We start from the raw sequence: 22,874 nt of genomic DNA, 5'->3' as shown, positions 1-22,874 counted from the left end.
CCTTAATCTTTGGTAGAACCACCTATTTATAGGCTTACAAGATAGAAGATTGAATACCATCATTTACAATATACCTATAAGTTACAAGTACTAATTACAAATACTTAGTGCATAGGTTACATAAAATCCAACGGTGGAATATTAAGAGGTATGGTGGTCATCCACCAACTCATGCATTTACAACACTCCCCCTTGGATTTCCACCATACAATAACATTGTTTCCTCATTAAAAACCTTGCTTGGAAAACCCAGTGGGACAAAACCAAAGCGAAGGGAAAAAGAGTGAAACTTTCTTCTGAATCATTGATATGGTGTTGGATGAGCTTATATTGCCTCGTTAAAACCTTGCTAGGAAAAACCCAGTGGGACAAAAACCTAGTCGAAGGGAAAAAGAGTACAACGCGCATCTGTCTTGAATGTAGTAGAATTGGGATGCTCCCCTTGATTGATATCTCCCCCTGATTAATATCTCTCCTTCTCTGATTTGAGCAATACAAGCAACATTGTCTTCATACATGATCATCTATCACACTATTCAACCTGCTTTTCACTTTTCAAATGATTGAAATCTTTAGGAGTATCAACAACTAATTTAGTAGTTAGAATATGTTACAACAATATCAAATTTGAATTCAAAATACTCAAACTCTTAGTGTTAACTCTTAATTAAGAATATTGTGGTACTTTATATCCTTCAAGAGGTTGCTTCGTCCGATATATCTCAAATATTTCATGAGCTTTGAGGATTTCCATGTACCATATAGTCTTAATAAATATGCATTTAACACATACTATAAGTTTTGCGTTAAAGTAACAACCGCACTTATAGAAATGTGGATGCATTTACGATGAGATTGGAGACTAAAACCACATGTCTCTCCCAGGAAACCTTATGTCATATTAGTGATCTTATTTCACTTCACAAACACCAATTCGTAACCTTCATACTGAATATTTGTAATTTGGTGTTGAGTTATAGGTTCAATATCCAACTCTTCTTATTTAGTGATAAATGGAATTGCCTATTTCCATTTTTGGCCAATCACTTAACTTGTCGACATTCATGAAACGTGATTTAATATAATCATAGCCCTTGATGATTGTAGTAGCTACTAATAAACCAAATGTATCATCAATTTGTGATCCCACAATTCTTATGTGCATGCACATGCATAATTTATAATCATCTCATTGTTTTGGGGTACCAATGCCTCTTCAGGGGCTTATGTTGTCACTTATGGGACAAACATCTCTTTTACAATGAATTATTTAGAATATGTGGATCATAACCTCCTATAGAGCATTATTTTTTATAGGGCTTGAATTTTTCAAATAATCTCCATTTCTGAGGAGTTAAGTCTTTAGAACCTATATTTCTGACATGCTTCAGGCATGCATTATATATATAGTCACCATGTTAATGGATTGTGATACGAGAATATCAATCCATGTTAGCATATGTACAACTTATATATGCATTATCTTGATGAGACAAAAGCGGATTGATTCAACACTATGTCACAACATAAAAGTTATTCGGTCAATGAACTTCTAGTTCATGACATCATAATCTTCAACTATAATAGTTGTGTAATATTGGGGCCTCAAGAACTTTTGGTTCATAACATCATAAACTTCCTACCCACAAAAGAAAGTAGGAAGTTTCTCCAATAGACGCCTCTGGCTATCAATATTGGGGTGGTAATACAAAACATTACCATTGTAAAACGAAATTAATTAATAACCTAACATAAATAAAATATAATATAATAAAATAAGTAAAGTGGTATAAACAAGGAATAAAATAAATCAATTAAAGATTATGAAATTTCAAGATAATCCAATATTAATGTGGATTCAATATGTAGATAAAACTACAAGTTTAAGAATTGGATTTCCAACCAATTCAGGTTTATATAGGCACAAATAAGTAATGAACTTCAAGTTCATTTATAGTATTAAGATCCATGAAAAACTATGAACTTCAGGTTCATATCAATATATATTCGAAACTTCAAGTACGAATACGTAGATCTAAATAAATTGAATTAATAGTTGTGCTTTGAACTTCATACTCAAATCGATGTATATGCACTCGAAACTTCTGGTTCAAGTTCTTGACATATGTAGGCCTCATGGAATTCTGATTTTGATTAATACAAAATCGAGGAGTTTTATGTCCTTATGTGCTCTTTAAATTCGCGGAACTTCACGCCCTCAATTATTTGGAATCAAAGAACTTCAGGTTCTGATTCAATCAAAAGGACTCTATATCCTAATCTAGTTATATGATGAGGATCACGGAACTTCGGGCCCCTGATCTTTTGTATAATTCAAACTCATCATAATAATTAAGATCATACTTAAAATTAAATAAACAAACAAATAAAAACAAAAACATGGCATTATATTCATGTGTAATAAGAATAAGAATTTTTTTCTTAAACAAGCATGATGAAGTCTGATGGTGAGTACAAAGAAACTCTATACCATGTGATGACTCTAGCTCATATAAGAAGAAAGAAAATTCAGAGAAAGAAAACATACCAAGAGCAATGTCGTGCTGATAACGTGTTATAAAACTAGAGGGAGAAAATGTAGAGAGAAGTGATATGCTAAAGATAAAGCTTCACCATGTTTTTTCCTTCCTTAATCTTTGGTAGAACCACCTATTTATAGGCTTACAAGATAGAAGATTGAATACCATCATTTACAATATACCTATAGGTTACAAGTACTAATTACAAATACTTAGTGCATAGGTTACATAAAATCCAACGGTGGAATATTAAGAGGTATGGTGGTCATCCACCAACTCATGCATTTACAACAAAACGGAATTATTAAGTTTATAGAGTTCAATATATTTCAATTGATTTCTATAAACTCCACATAGAGTTTGATTGAATTCCTAGATTGATTTTAATGGCGTTCGTTAGAGTTTTATCATAGATTTTAAAAGAGTTGATTAGAGATCTAAAATGGTTTTTTTTCTTTTTTTTGGAGGCGTGTCTATCATGTCTCTCTAATTCTTCGTCGTCCATTTCCTCTTCTTCTTTTCCTTCCTCAATTTCTTCATTCCATAGTACTGCATCTACTTCTTCCATCTCCATTAATAACAAAAAAAATCTGAAGCGCACATATAACATTGTAAATAACTATATAGATTAAAATAAAATACCATTAATGAAAAGACAAAACTGAAAAAGCATAAAGGCACATAAAACACAAGCAATACTTATTCATAAGTAACAAACATAAACATTACCCAAATAATTAATTCTAAACCAAAGTTCAACAAATTCCAAACTAATAAAGTCTTAACACTTCTCCAAAACGGTAAATACTTCCAAACCAAAGTCTTAAAAATATTTTAAACCAACATGATAAAAATAGTTTAAACCAAAGTTTCAATATAATCTAAAATGGTAAACATAATCTCAAAGAACCACAATCATTTCATATTGTATAGTATCCACTCTGAGCACTCTTCATGTAACATTTTCAGGAATGCATTTTTCATTCCCAACTTATGAACCAGCCCAAGTGCTTTGTAATGAGCACGATTATCCAAGTTCGAAGTCTCTTTGATAGCATCCCAAACATTGTTGGTTTTCTCTCTCTCTTTCTCTCTTTTCTCCATTAGGCTATGCATTCCTCGAATTTCAGTGGTAATTGCAGCAATTGAATCCATGCCCACATAAACTTTTTCTACCAGTTCAGCTCGAGTTATGGTCTCAACTGAATTATTATTTGCTTCAGACTCAGTTTTAGCTTTCTTTCTTTGAGGGAGCTTTTCTAATGGAGCCTCCAAATTTGTGTCCAGAAAAGGTGATGAAGTAAAATTACCAAACGACAAAGATTGGTATGATGTTTCATTTTGACTTGGTACAAATGCCTCATTGGTATCCTGCAATCTAGTAGGTCTACTTTCTCCAACTTCATACGTTCTAGCATCAGTATCATCACCAAGTCCAATTGAGTTTTTCCCAGCAGCTGTTCCATTGCCAATTGCAATTACCAAATCCTCATAGTCTGCAAATGTATCTCTTTGAAGATGCACTTGACTTGGATGAGACTAGCAAAAATCAAAAATAAATTAAATTAAATTAATAACATGCAAAAAGTACGAAAGTGAAAGTTATCATTATAAAGTAATATTTAACAAAATTGAAATCTTACCTTAAAGTAATCTTGCCATACTTCTTCGATAGCTGTGAATTTCTTTGAGACGGAGTCCCACCCAAATCCAGAACTATGATGCATAAGCTGAGTAAAACTGTGATATCTTGTCTTAAACCATTTCAAACGGCTCTGATATTGATGACAAGTTTTTTGGCATCCAAGTTTTGCATTAAGAACAGGAGGTATCTTGCTTTCTACTATTTGCTTGCTTAGCAAACCATTAGAATCGCGCCATCCACGGTTGGCAGCATCAACCATTAGTTCTAACAGCATATTGCTCTCTTTTGAGGTCCATGGGTTATAAGGTGTTTTTTCATTTTCCTTGGTGTGAATCTCCCATTTATAATGTTACTAGATAATACATGCAATCTTTATTAGTTCACAGGAAAAAAATTATATATGAAGATAATTTTTTCCTTTTTGTTTGGCATAGACTAGATATATATATATAGATATTGTACAAAATAAGAAAAAGAATGACTATAGATCGATGAAGAAGGCTATCATCTATATGATATAATGAACAGAAACCAATATATATATATATATATATATTAACAGCAACTAAAAAATAATAATAATAACAGCAACCAAAAATAATAATAATAACAGCAATCCTAAACCATTTATATGATACAATAGAATAATAAAATAATAATAATAGCAACCGAAAAAAAAAAAAAAGAGGGAAAAGTTGAAAAAGCGTAGAAAACTTGTTTGATGTACAGCAGCAAATATTTACAGCAACAAATATGTTGATGTTCATCTATATATGATGGCAACAACAACAACTATTCAAGCAGCAACTGTTCATATTATGATATACATCGATATATATGCTATTGTTCATCGATATATGGTGATGTACAGTACGAACAAATATTCAAACATACGATGAAAGATCATACATATATGAAAAGAGAAGAGATTTTTTACCTCCACTTGACAAGCACACACATTCAAGGAGTGGAAAGCATAGAGCACGTTCAAAGTTTCTAGGGTTGACATAAGATTTGTCAAGGCCTTTTGTATTTATACTTACCACTTTAATTTTTAACGAAATCGGACAAATTATTAATTCCTTCAACATAAATTACTTTTTGAATACACCTAAATTTTATTTGACTTTTAAAAAGTCATAATTGAATACACCTAGATTTCGATGTATTTTTTTAATATCAATTAAAATCTGAATTGAATACAACCAAACTTTTACAAACTCTTTTAAAATCTTAATTGAATACACCCAAACTTTTAAACTCTTTTAAAATCTTAATTGAATACACCCCCTAAATTAAGAATTTCATATATACAGTCTAGATCTCTTGGACCACAGGAGTCCAAGAGATTGTGGTCACCCACCGTTGGATATTAATCTAATGGTTAAAAAAAGTTTTCTAAAAGGAGTGCAAGAGTGAGTGAACCGTTGAATTTACATCCAACGGTGAGTGACCACAAATCTCTTGGACCCCTGTAGTCTAAGAGATCAGAACTGTTCATATATATTAGAATTTGATTTTGTAAGTAAGTTAAACTTACAAAGGTTTGATGTGGAACATCAATGAGATGGTGTTAAAGTCCAATTTATTAAATCCCCAATGTTGGAAACTCAACTCAACACTTGATGAAACATCATGTTCTTGAGTTCAATGAGCAAAGTACATCATATGTAGTGGTTGCAAGCACTAAATGTTTTAAGAAAAAGGAGAACACTATTAATATATTTTCCATACAAGGTTAAAAGTGCTTGGTAACTGTATGATAAAGAAGAAGGTGAGTATTTACTTTTAATAGACATGATTGAAAGTACTTATTTACAAGGGAACTACATGTTTACCTATATGAGTGTAGAGGGTGGTGCTGCCTTCTATGCGACTTAGGACTTGTCACTAAAGCACTCATGAAAGTGGGTATAGACACAAGGCCAATCCACGTGTCAGTCAATTAAACACACAAGGGATTAAAGAATTGTGTGTAAGATGTATCCAGTTAATCACAATAAGAATGCAAGTTCAAAGTTTATCTATTTAGCATTACTTGATTAACTTTGATATGTTTTCACTAACCTAAGATTCAAGTCCACAGGACATCTTAGTTTATTCACAAAGTCTTTCAAGGAATTACTCAAGAAACTTTCTAAACGTGTTTTCAAATCCTTTTAAAAGTTATACTTAAGTGTTGTTTTTTATTTCCTTGAAAATGGTGGAGGATTGTTGAAAATTTTCAAACAAAGAAAAAGCAACCGGTCGTTTCAAGCAGGAAATTCTAGTTTTGGTCTCTATATAAAACGACTGGTTGTCCGAAGAAAAAACAACCAGTCACCTCATGTCTGGGGTGCGATTTTGAAGTACCTTTTGAGTGTTTAAATGTGTCTCTTGGTGCCTAAGTGTTTGGATTAGATATATGAACGTTAGAAACACTTCATATACACAATTCAAATATAAAGACACTCTATTATATGAAGAGATGTGATCTCTTTGAAGTAGTACCTCTTGATTAAGAGGTGCAATCCAAGAGAAACATGGTTTTTGAATTAAGGGTTACACCAATTCAGAAATGACATATATATCTCTATAAATAGAGGAGAATTCTCTGCAAAACGAACTTACTTTCAATCCTATTTCTATCATAACTTCTCTCCATCATATTTCAAAAAGTAAAAACCTTCTAGAGACTATAATCTGCAGCAATAGCTTCTAGATATTCTTGAGTGTCCTTGTTATATTCTTGAGTGTGTTTGGGGTTATCTTTGGTTGTGCAAAACATTGACAACATATAACTATTAGACTAAGCTTCATTGTATCCGTAGGGCTTATTTGCTTAACCTCTTTGCACAGAAGTAATTAGGGCAAATAGAGTCTGAAAAAGAGTGTATACATACACACCTTGAAGCATCTTTCATCCTCTCATTATCATTCCTTCTTAAACACTTCTTCTGTAAGCCATTCCCACAATATTTTTAAACACAAATATCCAACATCAAGAGACTATTTCCTCTTTTGGGTTAGAGACTGATGCTTTGGTTAGTTCTATTGTGAGTAACTCTAATTGGGCATGGCCTCTCTTGAGTGCAGATGATCAGTTAATTCATGTTAGAGTGATGATGCATAATATGCTGCGAATTCTTTTAATTTGGATGTGGTTCGCTGGGTGCCTGCGTCTAATGGCCTTTTTTTCCTGCTTCTGCTTGGGATTTTCTCTGGGTTTCAACCAATGGTATCTGCAATGTCCTTGCTTTGGTTTAACCAAAACAACTAATGAGTTTTATTATGTGGATGGCCATCAAGGGGAAGTTACCTACCCTTGAAAGAATTGCTGCTTATCGTCCTCTTGTTGTGACGTCTTGTCCGCTCTGTCATTGCCCTCCCGAGTCCATTGATCATCTTTTCTTTAAGTGTTCCTACTCTGAAGCTATTTGGCGTCAAATTATTCGTAAGTATAGAGTGGTGGGCATTCCTCATTCTTGGCATCTGTTAATTCCTTGGGCCTCTTCTTCGTGGAATGGAAAATCGGCGAGATCCGTTGTCAAGAGACTTTGTCTTGCTGCTTCTGTCTACTTCATTTGGAAGGAAAGAAATTGTAGGATCTTCAGAAACTCTTTTTGCCCCCTACTGTAACAATCAAGTTAGTTTTGAATTCTGTTAGGAGTAGGCTTTGCTCTATAGGATTTAAAACTTCTCTTGCCAATGCCTTCCTTCTGGAGGACTGGAATGTTTCCATTAACTAGCTGCCTTTAGGGTTTTCTGTTTTTTATTTTATTTTTGGAGGTGTCTGTCTTTTCGATGGACTGTCCTCTTTTGTTTGTTATGGGTTGGTCTTTTGACCTTCTTGTTTGTTCTTGGGGCTTGCCCTTCTTGGTTATAAATTCGGGAGCTTCTATAGTGAGTGGAAAGTTATAAGAGGTGTTTTTGAGGGGTATGTAAGAGCCATTGGATTTCATCCAACGGTGAGTTTTTAAAAGAGGGTGCATGTAGAATCGGGTTGAAATCTAACCCGTTTAGAAACCCAACTTCAATTGAAGATCTTCCCTCTTTCCCTCTCTGTGAAAAACTCAAGAACACAATCCTCTCTTTTTGAATGTAAAGCAAACCCACAATTAGAAGGATCCAAATCTCCCAAACCTTATAGTCACTCGATTGTCATTAGCTCTTTGGGAGGCCTGCGATCTATGGTATCCTCGGTATTACAAAGAATGGCTCTTACCTAGCTGTTGCCCTGTTTTGATTCTATGGGTCAAGTGAAAACCCCTTCTCTTTTTCATTCAGCTGACAAGATTCCAGATGAAAGCAAAGTAGCATATCTCTTTTTGTAGCTAGACGCCGCAGCAGCAGTTGTTCCTCGATTTTGGTAGAGATGGAGTCTCAAATACCAAAGAGTCTTCTCTAATGTCCACTACATTCTCTCAAGCTGACTGACTTCAGAGCTCCCGATTGATTTTGAGAGGTAAGTTCACTTGCTGGATTGATTTTATTGGGTTTGGTTTATTTTTTGTGAGGGTGGGAAATTCGTCATTTGTGGCATCAATAATGCGTCATTTTTGGAATCAATAATGTGTCATTTCCTTATGAATATTCAATATACTTAGTTGATTGTTTTTGGTGGGGGTGGAAAATTATGAAATGTAGGTAAAAGATCCTAAACTTAGGCTTAATGACATTAGGAGTAAGCATTTGGAAAGGATATTGGATGAAGCTCTGTAATTGGTGGTTTGAATTACATTTGTGTTCTTAGTTGAACATGTTGGTTCTAATGTTATTTTTTCCAGATTATTTCACAAGAGATGACGTAACTATTATTAAATTTTGCTTGCGTTTTGTGTAATCGGAAGTTAGGCTTTGCGTATTTTGTGTCAATTTGGGCAATGTTTTGTGTAAGTGGAATGCATTGATATATTGTGATGCAGTAATGACTGATTAATGAATTAATAATTGCTATGCAGTAATATAGAAGTGGATCAATAATATACATAGATAAAATGTCTGGGGGCTCAGAGAGTGATGAATGTGCAACAGCTAATGGGAGGGTTTATATTCCTGAAGTAAGAAATGAAGAAACACCAGCAGTTGGGATGAAGTTTGACTCGCTTGACCTCGTTTACAATTTCTATAATAGATATGCATTCTTGGCTGGCTTTGGTATTCGACTTCATTCCAGCTTTTGGGGGCAAAATAAGAAAGAGATTTTGAGGAAAGAATTTGTATGTTGCAAACAAGGTGCATACAGGAGAGATGAAACTCGGGAGAGAAAAAGACAACGGGGAATAAGTAGATGCAATTGCAAAGCTAAGATTGTGGTTGTGAAGACAAATGGGAGCAAGAAGTATACCATCTCTCTTTTTGCAGAGGGACACAATCATAAGATGACACCCTCAGAAAGAATGCATTTATTGAGATCACACCGTCATATTTCAGATTCTACAAAAGTACTCACAAAACAGTTGGGTTCAGTTAATATTCCCATTCATCAGAAGGTAAGTATTTTCGAGGTGCAATCCGAAGGAATGGATAAAATCGGTTTTATCAAAAAAGATATCTACAATCTTGAATGTAGTGTGAATGGGAAGCTGAGGAACCACGATGTTGAACTAGTGACCGAGTATTTTATGGCTGAACAGAAAAAAAATGAGGCTTTTTATTTCAAGATTGAGGGAGATGGCCATGACAGGTTTAGTCGATGTTTTTGGGCAGATGCAACTTCTAGACGGGCATATGGGTTTTATGGAGATGTTGTTGTATTCAATACCACATTCAACACGAATCGATACGACTTGACATTTGCACCAATGTTGGGAGTTAATAACCATGGTCAGACAATTGTCTTAGCATGCGCATTTTTGAGCAAGGAAATGACTGAGTCGTTTGTTTGGATGTTTGAGGAGTTTAAGAAAGCCAAGCCAGGTGGCGAACCTAAAACGATCATTACAGATCAAGATGCGGCAATGGCCATAGCGATTTCAATAGCCTTCCCGACTACATTTCATCGACTTTGCATATGGCACATCACATCAAAGTTCTCTGTTAAGTTACCACATTCTGCTTATAAGGAGTATTGCCGTGAATTTCAGAAAGCCATATGGGATACTGCCAAAGGATGAGTTTGATGCAAAATGGAATATTGTGGTTACAAAGGCTGGTTTGACTGACCATCCATGGCTAAGTTCAATGTTTGATTTAAGGGAATCTTGGGTTCCAGCCTACGCACGACAATTTTTTGCCGCTGGAATGTCAAGCAGCCAAAGAGCAGAAGGTTCTCATGGTTTTTTCAAGCAATACATATCAAGGAGAAATTCGTTGATGGATTTCATAATACAATTTGAGAGGGCACTTTCTCATCAACGTGAAAAAGAGTTAGTTGCTGATCACGTAGATGCATTTGAAGTGGCTCAATGTATTCTACCGATGCCAATGAACAAACAAATGGCTACCTTGTACACAAGGACAATGTTTCAAAAGTTTGAGCAAGAACTAATACAAAGTACAGCATGTTTCCTAGAGCTCAAAACAGAGGATGCTTCTAAAGTTGTCTTTAACGTGAGCGAAAGGAAAAATTGGGAAACAAGAGTGGCAGAAGTCGTATATGTCAAAGATTCTGACCACGCATCGTGTAGCTGCAAAAGATTTGAATTTGTTGGAATTATTTGCCAGCACATCCTAGCATTGTTCAGAAGGGACCAGATTGAATATATGCCCGATAAATATATTTTGAAGAGGTGGAAGAAAACTGTGAAATCTGGATTGGTGTCAGATGCAAATGGCAACGAAATTAAAGACTGTGCAGATCCTGGTCTTTTAATAAAGCGCTGTACAATGTCTCGACTTGCTTCAGATGTGGTTGAGGATGCATTAATGAGTGAAGAAGGATGTGAGCTACTGTCAGAGACTCTAAAAAGTTTGCAGGTGAGGTTGAAGTTGTTGAAGGATGGACCAAGTAATAACGAAGTTGGAGGGTCCAGCTCTCAAACACAATATATGAAAGACCCTAAGAGAGTGAGGTGCAAAGGAAGGTCGAAAGGAGTAACGGGAGCAAAGGAAAAGGCAATGAAGCGAGGGATTAGACACTGTCGAGAGTGTGGACACATTGGTCATGATAGAAGACAATGCCCAAGACATTTGAACACACCGTAAGATGCTAACACTATTTATAATAACATCTAAAATTTGAATAGGGAAATTTTTTATGTGCTTGTGTTTGATGTTTATGCAGGACATCACCGTCGAATAATGACGAATCAACTCCAATAGATCGTAGTGACCCATTATTCGACGAATTTGATAGGATGCACGGACCAACTGAATGATTTATGTTTCTATTAGACGAAATCTGGTTGTTATGAAGATTAATGATCAGGTGAAGTTTTATAGATTCAGTTTTTGATTATTATTGTTTTTTTGTTCATGTCCACCGATGAGGTCTTACTATGTCCACTAGTAATTGAAATGAAAATTTGCTTGGTTTCATTCTTGCATGAAATTTGGACACATGTTAATTTTACGTCTTCTCCCTATTTAGAAATTTTCATAGACATTTGATAAAGTATGAAATTTTGAGTTATGTGAAGAAGCAATGACTTTTACCATGTAAAATGGGTAGTTTAGGGTGAATTATGTTTTAACAGAGATTCATTGATTATATCACAGGCTAATGCAGCATTTCCAGCAGCCAGCTATTGTTTCCATTAGCAGTAATGATTTCCAGCAGTACCCACGTTTTGGTTCTGGTTATTAGGGGCACGATTTTGTAAACATTTGTAACTGAAGGATACTTGAAGCACTTTGTTGGAATAGAGCGAATAGAAAGCAGCGTGTGAAAAAGAAAAAGTACATTGCAGCTAATTACATTTCGAACGGTTGGAGAATATTAAAGGGTACACTAACTTACATAACTACTCTTAATTCCACACACAAAAGAAAATTTGATTGCAAAACATATTATGTGCTCCCTCTTAGCAATACCACGATCTCCCCAACCAACTGAACAACGGTATCCACAATCACTCGGTCGTATTGGTCAGCTTCTTCTTAGCAGGTCTCACATGCTTATGGTCACTCATGTCCCTAGTGATATAGACGAAATAAATCTTCAGCAATATTTGGAATTTTATTATATATAAATAAACCATAAACCATTCACTAAACAATGTATAGCACATGTTATGTTACTTAGGACTCACGTGTCAGTTTTTTTTAAGAAAAAGTACGCCAGCTCTTTAATGTGAATGGACATGATAATGAGACTTTACTGATTCCCAGCTTACTGTGATATTCACTGCTTATTGAATAATATTTCGATATTTGCAAAATATAATGTTAGACAGAAGGAACACATGATGACTTGCAATACATAGTCCCAATAATTATATATGAAGCAAATGAAACCGATATTTGTGTTTTATTGAAATGAAAATGACATTAAGGGAATATACTTCTAATTTGTGCAATACCACGATCACCCTCAACCAACTGAACAGCGGTAGCCGTAATCACTTAGTCGTATCGGTCGGCTTCTTCCGAGCAGCTTTGACGTGCTTATGCTCATTCATGTCACCACCATCGTCTAGTATCTCTCTCACAGCATCAGGGGACACATAGTTCCAATCATAACTTGTATGAGTAGTTGCCGCAAATGCTCAGAATTTGTCGAATCCTTCGTTGAATGCCAACTTCAGTTCACTATGGTGCTCTTCGCATCGCATATGGTTCATCAAACAACCTTTAATTTCATCATTCATTACTGTATCCAACTCCTCAGCTTTCAGCTTCCTTTTATGACTCAGCTTCAAGTACTTGTTCTTTTGGGAGAACGCTTTGTTCACTCTAATGTTAAGATCAGCCAAAATTCCCTCGTCTTAACACATTTCTCGTGCCATGAATTGATCAGTCTGGAATTATAATCCAGCTTGCCAATGACTGCATGTATTGCCTCTAATGGATCATCGGAGTCCCCCTCACTCCCAAATGATGTTGAAAAAGGAAGGGGTCGGTGAGTACAATGTGGAAATAGAACCTGCGACTCCAATTTGTCATCTTCGATTGTGTTGTTGGCGCCTGAAGAGGTTGACATGCTTGAATAATCCTCTTTGTTTTGGGAGGATGAGGATTGCATATGCAATTTCGTTTGAGAAAGGGAACATACGTTTATAGACCAACATACCAAAGCTTGTGTGTAGTCAACATATGTACTTTTTTTCAATTTTTAAAAAAAGAGGTGTCAGGTTTTGCTTTTCAAGCATGTCAACCTCACACCCTCCTTACACCACTGATAGTGGTTGAAAGAAACTCAATGGAAGTGACATCTAGTTAGTGAACTCAACCAAACTAGTTAGGATTAAACCTAGATTGTATCAGACCAAAAAATAATTTATACATTGTCAAGCAAATATTTTTTGGCAGGAACCCTTTTATTGGTATTACTATCACCCCTTTCATAGAAATTCTCCTTCCACACAAGACTCACTCCTCCACCGAATCTGTCTCCATCTACTAAAACTCTCTCCTCCATAGAAACTCACTCCCCCCATAGAATGGATTTACTAACCAAGTTTGATGTGAGCATAATAAACACCCCTCCAAACAAAGACCGCCTTCGAAACGCAAGTGAGTCACCAGACAAGCAATGTCACATTCCTAGACAGAATGACCATTTTGTTGGAAGTTTTGAGTCTGAAAGAGTTCTTGCTTTTTGGAAGGAGAGGCATCTTCAACTTGGTGATGAAATCCAAAGGGCAAGGGCACGTTTGGAATTTGTTAAAGGCCAAATTGAAGATGACAAAAGGCAGGCTAATCTGGATAGGGCGAAGTTGCAGCGCATGAAGCGTAGACACAAACGACTTCGGAGTGTAGCTGTTCAAAAATACAAGAACTCATCTAATGCAGTGGAGTCAAAGAAGCGTGTGATGCAAGCTGGATTCGACTACTTCCGATCCTATGCAAAACTCGTCGTACCCGGGTTTGATTGGTCATCTATTACCGTTTCCGACGTTAACAAATATACTCAGCAAGGGAAGTAACCATTTTGGTTCTCGTGTTTGAGCAGAGGCAAATCAGTGGAATTGGAATTTTCGTTAAACTCTGCTTCAAACCTATTTTGATGCTTACTACTATGGAAGATTTCAACCTTAATATTTTGATGTCTTTAATTACGATAACACAAGATGCAAAGAGCCCATCTACTTCAGTCATATGTTGCTGCCATGTCCATTATTTTTTGATCACGTATCAGATTTGGACATGGTTGCATCATATGCAATGTTGCCTTTATTTATTATATGTTAGGACAATGTTTATGGAAAAGCATTTGTGTGTGCGTTTGTGACAAGGTTATGGAATTATTATGTACCATTTATATATTGTTTTTTGTACTGGTTCATCTCCTACTATTTCTTTCTTTCTTTATATTATATGTTTGTGGAATCCCTCTCAAAGTTAACATATACTGTGAAAAAAATGCAGACTCAATATATAATCACTCATATACACTAGGACAAATATTCACTAATATTTTAAAATTGCTTCACTTGTGTGAGGTTTTTCAGAAAAAGTATGGCATTATTTTATGTGATTGGACATGATAGAAAATATATTACTGATTCCCAATGCGGCGTCATATGGACAACTTATTGAATACCTCTGACGTGTTAAAAACTCTATGTGCAGTTGCATGTGGACAACTTATTGAATACCTCTGACGTGTTGAAAACTGTAAGTGCAGTTGCATGCGGACAACTTATTGAATACTTCCGAGGTGTTGAAAGCTCTAGGCGTAGTTGCAATGATGGCTTCAAAGCATGTGCAATTATTATATATGTACATTATTATAAGCCACATATTATTTTATATAGGGAAACTAATTCTTGTATTATTACAAATTATATAACGAATATTAAGGAAATATACTTGTTAAAGTGAATTAGGGTTAATAGGAAAGTGAGATATGTAAAAATAATTAGGATTTTTTAATTGCGAAACGGATGATTTATAGGTTCCCCTAGTTTTATAACGTCACAAGGAGGCCGGAGTAATTTTCGGGGCATTTTTAGGATTTTCCTACTATTTATTACCTATTTTCAAAGAGTTTTGCACTACAAAAGCAAAAATAATTGGCAGAGGACACCTGGCGCGATCTGAGCCCGTCACCTTTCACCACTTGCACAAGTGTACGTGAATCAACATGGCCACATCCTCGCCTTTTACCCTAAATTATTATTTTATTACTTTTCCTTAGAAAATTCATAACTAAATACACAAAAATTAGAAAAATGATCCGAAAATTGCTACGAACTCATTGACACTCCATCTCCCTTGCTGAATTCTCCGATTCATTGTTACGCATTTTAAAAAATTATTCCGAACATTAACGGGAGATGCTTGTTGAAGTAGGTTATTGAAGTTTAAGTTAACAAACATATATACTTAGGGTTAAGAGGAAAGTGAGTTATGTAAGAATAATTTAGATTTTTTCATTGCGAAACGGATGATTTATAGGTTTCCCTAGGTTTATAACGTAACAAGGAGGCTGGAGTAATTTTCGGGGCATTTTTAGGATTTTCCTACTATTTATTACCTATTTTCAAAGATTTTTGCACTAAAAAAGCCAAAATAATTGCAAGAGGACACCTGGCGCGATCTCAGCCCGTCACCTTTCACCACTTGCACAAGTGTACGTCAGTCAACATGGCCACCTCCTTGCATTTTACCCTAAATTATTATTTTATTATCTTTTTCTTGAAAAATTCATAACTAAATACACAAAAATCTCAATAATGTTCCGAAAATTGCTACGAACTTATTGAGATTTCAGCTTCCTACTGAATTCCCTGTTTCATGGTTATGCTACATTAGTATTTTATTATTAGTTATCCTAAATTAATTGAATTATTATGATATTACTTTTTAGGCTGTCCATTTGTTAATTATATTTACTCCAACTTTTTTATTAAATTTTATTTTCCGTTCGAATAGGCCATTTCTGGTGCTAATCGGTTTCTCTCTTCTTCAATTTGTTATTTTTTTTATTTTTTAGGTTGTAGGGATGTTTTGAAAAATAAAATGAAAATATACAAGCCATCCATTGTACAACATCAGGAAAAAATAATTCAACGTCATTCACTCCATATAAGTTTTGCTTAAGAAACGTGTAACCAAATCAGTTGGGATATGCTAAGTGGGAAAATGTCATTCCCAAGCACTGGACACCTATTTACTCCATGCATGACCTTTCGTTTACCAAATATGAAGATTGCAGTTGTGCAAAATATCTGTGTCAGTAAATTGTCATTCCTAGCCGTCTATGATGTCAGTAATAAATCAGCTATATAATATATATTATACATTTATATATAAAACGGTTTATGACAGCACAAACACCAGACAAAATAGATTAAAACCCAACATTTAGACAACATTTGTACAACGTAGCCAGCCAACCTAGAACCGAAGAGAAGCAAGTCCACAATGCATAAAAATCGTAAAAACATACTACAACTAATTAAAAGGGTATGGATTCACTCGCACAACATACGCACGCATCACCTTGAACCAAAAAATGCTCTCACGGTGCCATTGCATCGATTGCAACAAGTCCAGAATGCAGGATTTATCTTATCTTCACTAGGCCAGCCTTGAATAACAAAATACCATTCATTGTTGTTACAAGCGCTGCAGTGATTGAACTTAATCTTCCCATAGTCAAACATATCTACGATATGTCTTGCAACTATTGGTCCGCTTAATCTTCGTGTCAAAGCATCCCTAGTTCCTTTCATATCAATGTTGTTACGTTGATTCAAAGAACACAAGAATTCTAATGCATCCTCTTTTGACTGACCATTTCCGGACATACCAAGTAGTCCAACTACATATGCCACTTCCATATGGCCTGCCGTGGCTGCAATGCGCATCCCATACAACGCTTCCACGTTACCCTGCCTGAAAAAAACTTGGAATGCTTCTCTAAATATCGACTCAGGGTTATCGCAAGCCCTGCATTGTTGCAAGAACTGCTGGACCGCAGGTCTGGCACGATACCAGCTAGGATGGTCTGGGTACTTTGCCATTGAAATGGTGTTCCACACTTGTGGACTGTTTGCCAAAGTTTGGAACAATGGGCACACAGATGCCATACGGAAGAGATCTTCCGATGATTGGGTTGCCACGTATAACATCACTTTAAACCAAGCTAACTCGGGATGAAGGCTTGGGGCATATCCAAATGGAGATGCTTCCTTCTCTTTCCTCCGACTGTAGTGAAATGTTTCGAATTCATTGAAATGTTTTTGGAATGGAACGATTTGAGGAGTGGCAGAGGGGAGAAATCAGAATATTTGGGGTACACGTTTTGTTATAGCCTCTGTTTATAGTGTTTTGAAAAGGTGTTTTTAGTTGGGGTTTTTTCAAGTTGACCGTTTTTAAAGAAACTGAACCCAACACCCTAAAACTGAAGACAAAAGAAGGGAAAACGTCATAACATTGCATACAGAGTCAGACAGTCAAAAAGTCAATTAATAACCTATTTGCATAGCCATTTTTGGGATTTTTCCGCTATCAAATTAATTGATACAAATGTGATGGATTACTGACTAGTGACAGAAGGTCCCATCATATACTTTTTCATTTTTCCACACCCAACTACCCCTAGTAATGTTATTAAAATGGAACCAATAATGATGGATTCTTATCCAACTAGATGCCTTAATGAAATATAAATAAAATAATAAATTTCAAGCTGTGTCCCCTCAATTTTCAGATTAATATTTGGTAGTGAAATATTATATTGCTTTTCGGGGTAAAAGATGTCACAATTCTGACGGTACAGGTGTCCAGATCGTGACCAACCCACCCACACACAGAAAAGAAGGATATAATTCAATTTGGGCAGAGATGAGAGAGAGCTGAGTGAGAAGTTTAGGGTTATGAGTGAAGGGGTATGACTGAGAACTATGAGTGAGAAGGTATGAGTCCGAAGAGGTTTCAGTGAGAAGATCTGAGTGAGAAGAGGTACAACTGAGAAGATTCAACATGTCTTCGTCTTCATCTCCCGCTCAAACAAAGAGGTGTCAGTATTGTGGAGCTACAATGGTGCTTCGGGTTTCAAAATCAGACAAAAATCGAGGGAAGCCATTTTGGAAGTGTCTAACCTCCTATGTAAGTTTTCATTTCAAGAATATGTATGTGGGTCAAAAAAAACCTATGTCTAACTCTGACATAATTATTTTCCACATATGATGCCTGCAATTAGGGAGCCACCAGTTGCAATGGATTCGAATGGGTTGATGTAACCTCCGCTGAAGCAGAACATCAAGCTGACACGTATGATGCTACAGTGCTGAATATGCTGAAGTCCATTAAGGACTTGGTATTAGTTTTATTAGTTGTATCAATTGTCATATTATTTGTTCTTTTAATGAGCAATTAAGTGCACAGTTTCAAAGATTGTGAAAGTTCTCCCCAAAAAGACATGTTGCACGCACCACCAATGAGTTTTCAAACCCATTTTGTAATATTTGTTCTTGAAATAGGTGGATTGGCATTGAATTTAAACAAAAGTATTTATTTGTTTGAAACCCAGCAAAAACTTTCCAAGACTTAGTTTAAAAAAAGAAAATCATACGAAGACGATAAAATCACAATACAGGGCCAATACGATGCAATAACAAGACAATACAATTTTTTTCAAAATTGCATAATTAGTTAGTGCATATAGATTGTTTATTTGCGTATACTTAAAGTTTATTGATTGTTTACTGCATATAAATCGCATGATATTGAATGTTTATTGAAGGTTTATTGATTTTTTTACTGCATGTATTTCGCATGTTATTGTCCGATATTGAATGTTTATTGAAAGTTTATTGATTGTTTACATGTTTATTGATTGTTAACTGCATGTATTTCGCATGTTATTGAACCGATATTGAATGGTTATTGAAGATTTATTGATTGTTTGCTGCATGTATATCGAATGTTATTGCTCCAATATTGGATGTTTATTGGGGGCACAAGTACCACTCAAGTAAGATTTAAGGGGGAAAACGGACCTTTTTCTTTCTTTTAGTAGGAAGAACAACTGTTAAGTTTAATTTCCTATTGAATACGACTTCGTTATGGTTGGTGTAATTGGGGACTGATGTATATTGCATGTCTATTGTGTGTATATTGCATGTCTATTGTGTGTATATTGCATATCTATTGTGTGTATATTGTGTGTATATTGCATATATTGCTTGTCTGTTGCCTGTGTATTGTCGTTTATTTCCTTCGTAAGCAATAAACAATCAATACACATACAATAAATGTAAGATATACACGCAATAGAGAAGCAATATAGACGCAACAGACATGCAACATAGATGCACCAATATACATTACTTTTATGCTACTAAGCTGCCCAAAACCAATATAAAAAAATCAACGAATTTATTAACCGATTATAAAGGAGAGAGGGATTCAAACCCGAGGGGCGGTACGGAACCAATAGGGAGTTTTTATAGCATTGCACCTGGAGATATTTTTTCATGTATTTCTATAAAGAGGGCATGGTTGAATAAAACATTGGAGGCGAGGCCATAGCCGCTGATTATGTACCTTATTAAGATGCAACCCATTGCGATTAATGGTGGCTTGCATAAACGATGACATATCACTTTGCAATGATGTAATACACTTAAAAAGCCATCTTCAAATCCCAATTCACATATGCAGTCTTTAAATCCCAATTCAATGCAGTTTGGTTAAGGTTATGTAAATGTCGTGAAGGAGTTAGGCTAATATTATACAGAAGTTTGTTTCATTAAATAAAAAAATACTTTACGGACCCATAGGCACATTCTATGTATGGGAATGACATGTGTCTAACTTCAAAAACTCATCTGCCTATCCATTTAGATTGCCTACGTGCAATAGATTTACAGATCCATTTACTTTTCTCCTCACCAAGCCTCAGCATCTCCATTTCAGTTTCTTCATTTTTCTGTCTATGCTCTGCATCCAACTCCATATACATTTAGGCCAATATCAGAATAAACATAGCGTAGTATCACACTAATCAAAATGAAAGCATGCATCCGCTATAATATTTGCCACTATTTTGATTCTAATTGTTATTGTCCAATAACTTAAACCTCAATTTATGTACAAAAATACACTAAGATTGAGAAAGACGAAGAAGAATAGAGGAGCAGAGGTAGAATTCGAAAACGACCCGTAGGTCTCTATTGTGTATTTACATGAGTTTGAAATTGGACATTCCCAAAACCTATTTAATCATCATGTACCTAAATCAAGTTCAACCCATATCATGGCATGTAAGCATCTCCCCGTGTTATCTCTGCAGCCAATTTCAACCGAAAAAAGGGCATGTTCTGCGAGGTGCAAGTAGCTAACGGAATCTCAGCGCTCAAAAGCTCAATGTACTTCAACACGAACATGTCACAATCGCCTCTGAAGCAAAACAAGAACTCGATCAATTCAACTAATGACATTCTAACGTAATTGACAATTTAAAGTAATAAAATTAAATAAAAAGTTGTGCTTACTGATTAGACTGTTGTGGAACATCCACACGCTCTATTGGCCACGGACACAACCAATCTCGGCTGCAATTGTTTGCGTAAACACCTTCTTCATAAAAGTCGATGGTGTTGAGAAGATTTGGAATCGTAATTGAAAGCGGGACGAGTTCTTCCTTTAAGATCTCATCTGGAATAAGTGAAACCATTGAATCGTACACTTTGATTTCACACTTAACCAGATCAATCATTACAGCCACCCAATGCTTGTACTTCGTCAACATACAAGGGGCATACACCTTATATGCGTTCTGCCATTCCATCCCACACGCCGAAACCTTGCCATTTACAACGTTCAGTAAACTGTTTCTAATTTTCCACCCAACCTGCTCTTTTTTTTTTTTTATTATCCGCAAAGCAAGTACGAATGTGATTCTGTCAAATAGAAAACAATCAATGGTTAAACACCTCCACAAAGCAAGTATGGATAATTTGTAATTAACAGCAGTTGGTCAAGGCCCATGACATGCCATAAAAAATACATCGGTCGTTGTCCAGTCCGATATTTCTACTTCCTCCAACTCTTGTTGTCGCTTCCGGATGAGATACAACCCCAAATCAATGTGCTGCAACTTGTTTTTCTTGTCAATCTCATAATCTATGTACATTAAAACAAATGCATAATCAATTAAACTTACATCTCCTTTCAGCCAACCATCAGCTTTGACGAGGGAAGCGAAGAATTCAATATCAGCTTCCACGTTGCCAAATTGCATCACCAAACTATGAATATAAAAAAGTTTTAGAACACAACAATTAAAAAATATATACACTCATGTCTTCTATCTCAAAAAACAAGGGACTTACTTTGGGTTATGGCGCCATTCCCAACAAAGTTTTAGCACTTTCACCAGATCATCATGCGGAATCGCCTTCATTGGGTCTAACGTCTGAAGTCCGGTTGTCTCTGCCAGAGTTTTTGGAACCAATTCACTACCTTCAATGATCTTCCACATAGGAATGATCCTCTTCCTCTTCCGTAATTGGACCCCTTGTTCCACAGCTTTACCTTTATCATTCAACCAAACGTTCAACTGAGATAGCACAGCTGTAGGTTGATCCAAATCAATGTCCCCGACAGTAAACTCAACCTTTGTCCCCTCCGTGCTCTCCCCAATGTCATCGCCAAGCAACATAACTTCATTATCTTCTTTCTCACATTGGTTTCTTTGCACTTCCTTTTCCTCACTTGTTTGTCTTTTCACTTCCTTGCCCTCCCTTCTTTTTCTTTGCGGATCCTCTCCCTCACTGCTCTTTCTTTGCGCTTCCTCTCCCTTGCTGCTTTTTATTTTCACTTGCTCTCCTTCACTTCTTTTCCTTTGAGCTTCCTCTACCTCACTTGGTTTTCCTTGCACTTCACCCCCTTCAATCCCCTCATCTTCCTTTTCCTCTCCCTCGTTTCTATTACTTGGCCCCTCACCCCCTTCAATCCCTTCATCTTCCTTTTCCTCTCCCTCATTTCTGTTACTTGGCCCTTCATCCCATTGAATGTCATCCATTTCCTCACTTCCCTTAAATAGATGTGAGATGACACAACGATTCGTCCTCTCTTTCAGTAAAGCTAGGTCCCTCCTTACTTCCTTCTCAAACTGAGAACCTAAACAGTGGTCCAAAAGTTTTTCCATCCGTATGACCTTTAACTCAAGGACGTCTTTTTCCCGCTTTACTTGAAACAACTCGGACCTCAACAAGCTTACCACCTTGTTCAACTCATCAAGGTCAGCACATGAAGAAGGAATTGACTCTGCTGAGACAACAGCAGGGCGATCCTGTGGCCAACTCCAATATGGTTGTCTCATTTCCTCTTCACTCGGACATAGCGCCCGCAACTGAACTGACTGTTTCAGAATACAGACAAGAGTCATATTCAATCATTCTACTTCATAATTTCATTGAATCTTATAAATAGTTCTAAGGGTTGCAAACCAAACCTCTTTGCTCTGGAAAAATAATTGTTCAACTTTCTCATCTCGGGAACAGACGTAGTAGTTCTCCATCACAAAATACGCAGGACAGCTGTCGGATCAACAACCTTGCAGTAATTCAGTCCGCCATTCTAGGGATTTATTTCATATACCCAAATCTTACACATTTACAGGACAAAAGTCATTATTTAAGTTTTAAAGT

The 22,874-nt window shown here is 35.9% G+C and overlaps 4 protein-coding genes across 4 annotated transcripts; 2 read left to right on the top strand and 2 right to left on the bottom strand.

Moving 5' to 3' along the window:
- Positions 3,456 to 4,444, bottom strand: LOC18790816 (uncharacterized protein At2g29880). Its single transcript, XM_020555897.1, has 2 exons — positions 4,184 to 4,444; positions 3,456 to 4,079 (listed from the first exon to the last, which is right to left on the bottom strand). Exons 1-2 carry the CDS (start codon positions 4,442 to 4,444, stop codon positions 3,456 to 3,458), a joined length of 885 nt encoding a protein of 294 aa, XP_020411486.1.
- Positions 9,162 to 10,280, top strand: LOC109946849 (protein FAR1-RELATED SEQUENCE 5-like). The gene has a single exon (XM_020555891.1). It carries the CDS (start codon positions 9,162 to 9,164, stop codon positions 10,278 to 10,280), a length of 1,119 nt encoding a protein of 372 aa, XP_020411480.1.
- On the top strand, positions 10,627 to 11,483 carry LOC109946848 (protein FAR1-RELATED SEQUENCE 5-like). Its single transcript, XM_020555887.1, has 2 exons — positions 10,627 to 11,306; positions 11,390 to 11,483. Exons 1-2 carry the CDS (start codon positions 10,627 to 10,629, stop codon positions 11,481 to 11,483), a joined length of 774 nt encoding a protein of 257 aa, XP_020411476.1.
- LOC109946847 lies at positions 16,710 to 17,345 on the bottom strand. The gene has a single exon (XM_020555882.1). The coding sequence runs from the start codon at positions 17,343 to 17,345 to the stop codon at positions 16,710 to 16,712; it is 636 nt and encodes a 211-aa protein (XP_020411471.1).

Source organism: Prunus persica, chromosome G1 (genome assembly GCF_000346465.2).
Source record: "Prunus persica cultivar Lovell chromosome G1, Prunus_persica_NCBIv2, whole genome shotgun sequence".
NCBI classification, from domain to species: domain Eukaryota; kingdom Viridiplantae; phylum Streptophyta; class Magnoliopsida; order Rosales; family Rosaceae; genus Prunus; species Prunus persica.
The sequence above is the reverse complement of the archived record's forward strand: the minus strand, read 5'-3'. Positions and strand labels throughout refer to the sequence as shown.

Bases quoted from the DNA above. Each gene is read 5' to 3' on its own strand.
- LOC109946849 (XM_020555891.1), top strand. From the start codon at position 9,162: ATGTCTGGGGGCTCAGAGAGTGATGAATGTGCAACAGCTAATGGGAGG.
- LOC109946847 (XM_020555882.1), bottom strand. From the start codon at position 17,345: ATGTTATACGTGGCAACCCAATCATCGGAAGATCTCTTCCGTATGGCA.
- LOC109946848 (XM_020555887.1), top strand. From the start codon at position 10,627: ATGTTTCAAAAGTTTGAGCAAGAACTAATACAAAGTACAGCATGTTTC. The intron at 11,307-11,389 runs GTAAGATGCTAA...ATGTTTATGCAG, and splicing joins CCAAGACATTTGAACACACC to GACATCACCGTCGAATAATG.
- LOC18790816 (XM_020555897.1), bottom strand. From the start codon at position 4,444: ATGGTTGATGCTGCCAACCGTGGATGGCGCGATTCTAATGGTTTGCTA. The intron at 4,080-4,183 runs GTAAGATTTCAA...GATTTTTGCTAG, and splicing joins TATGGCAAGATTACTTTAAG to TCTCATCCAAGTCAAGTGCA.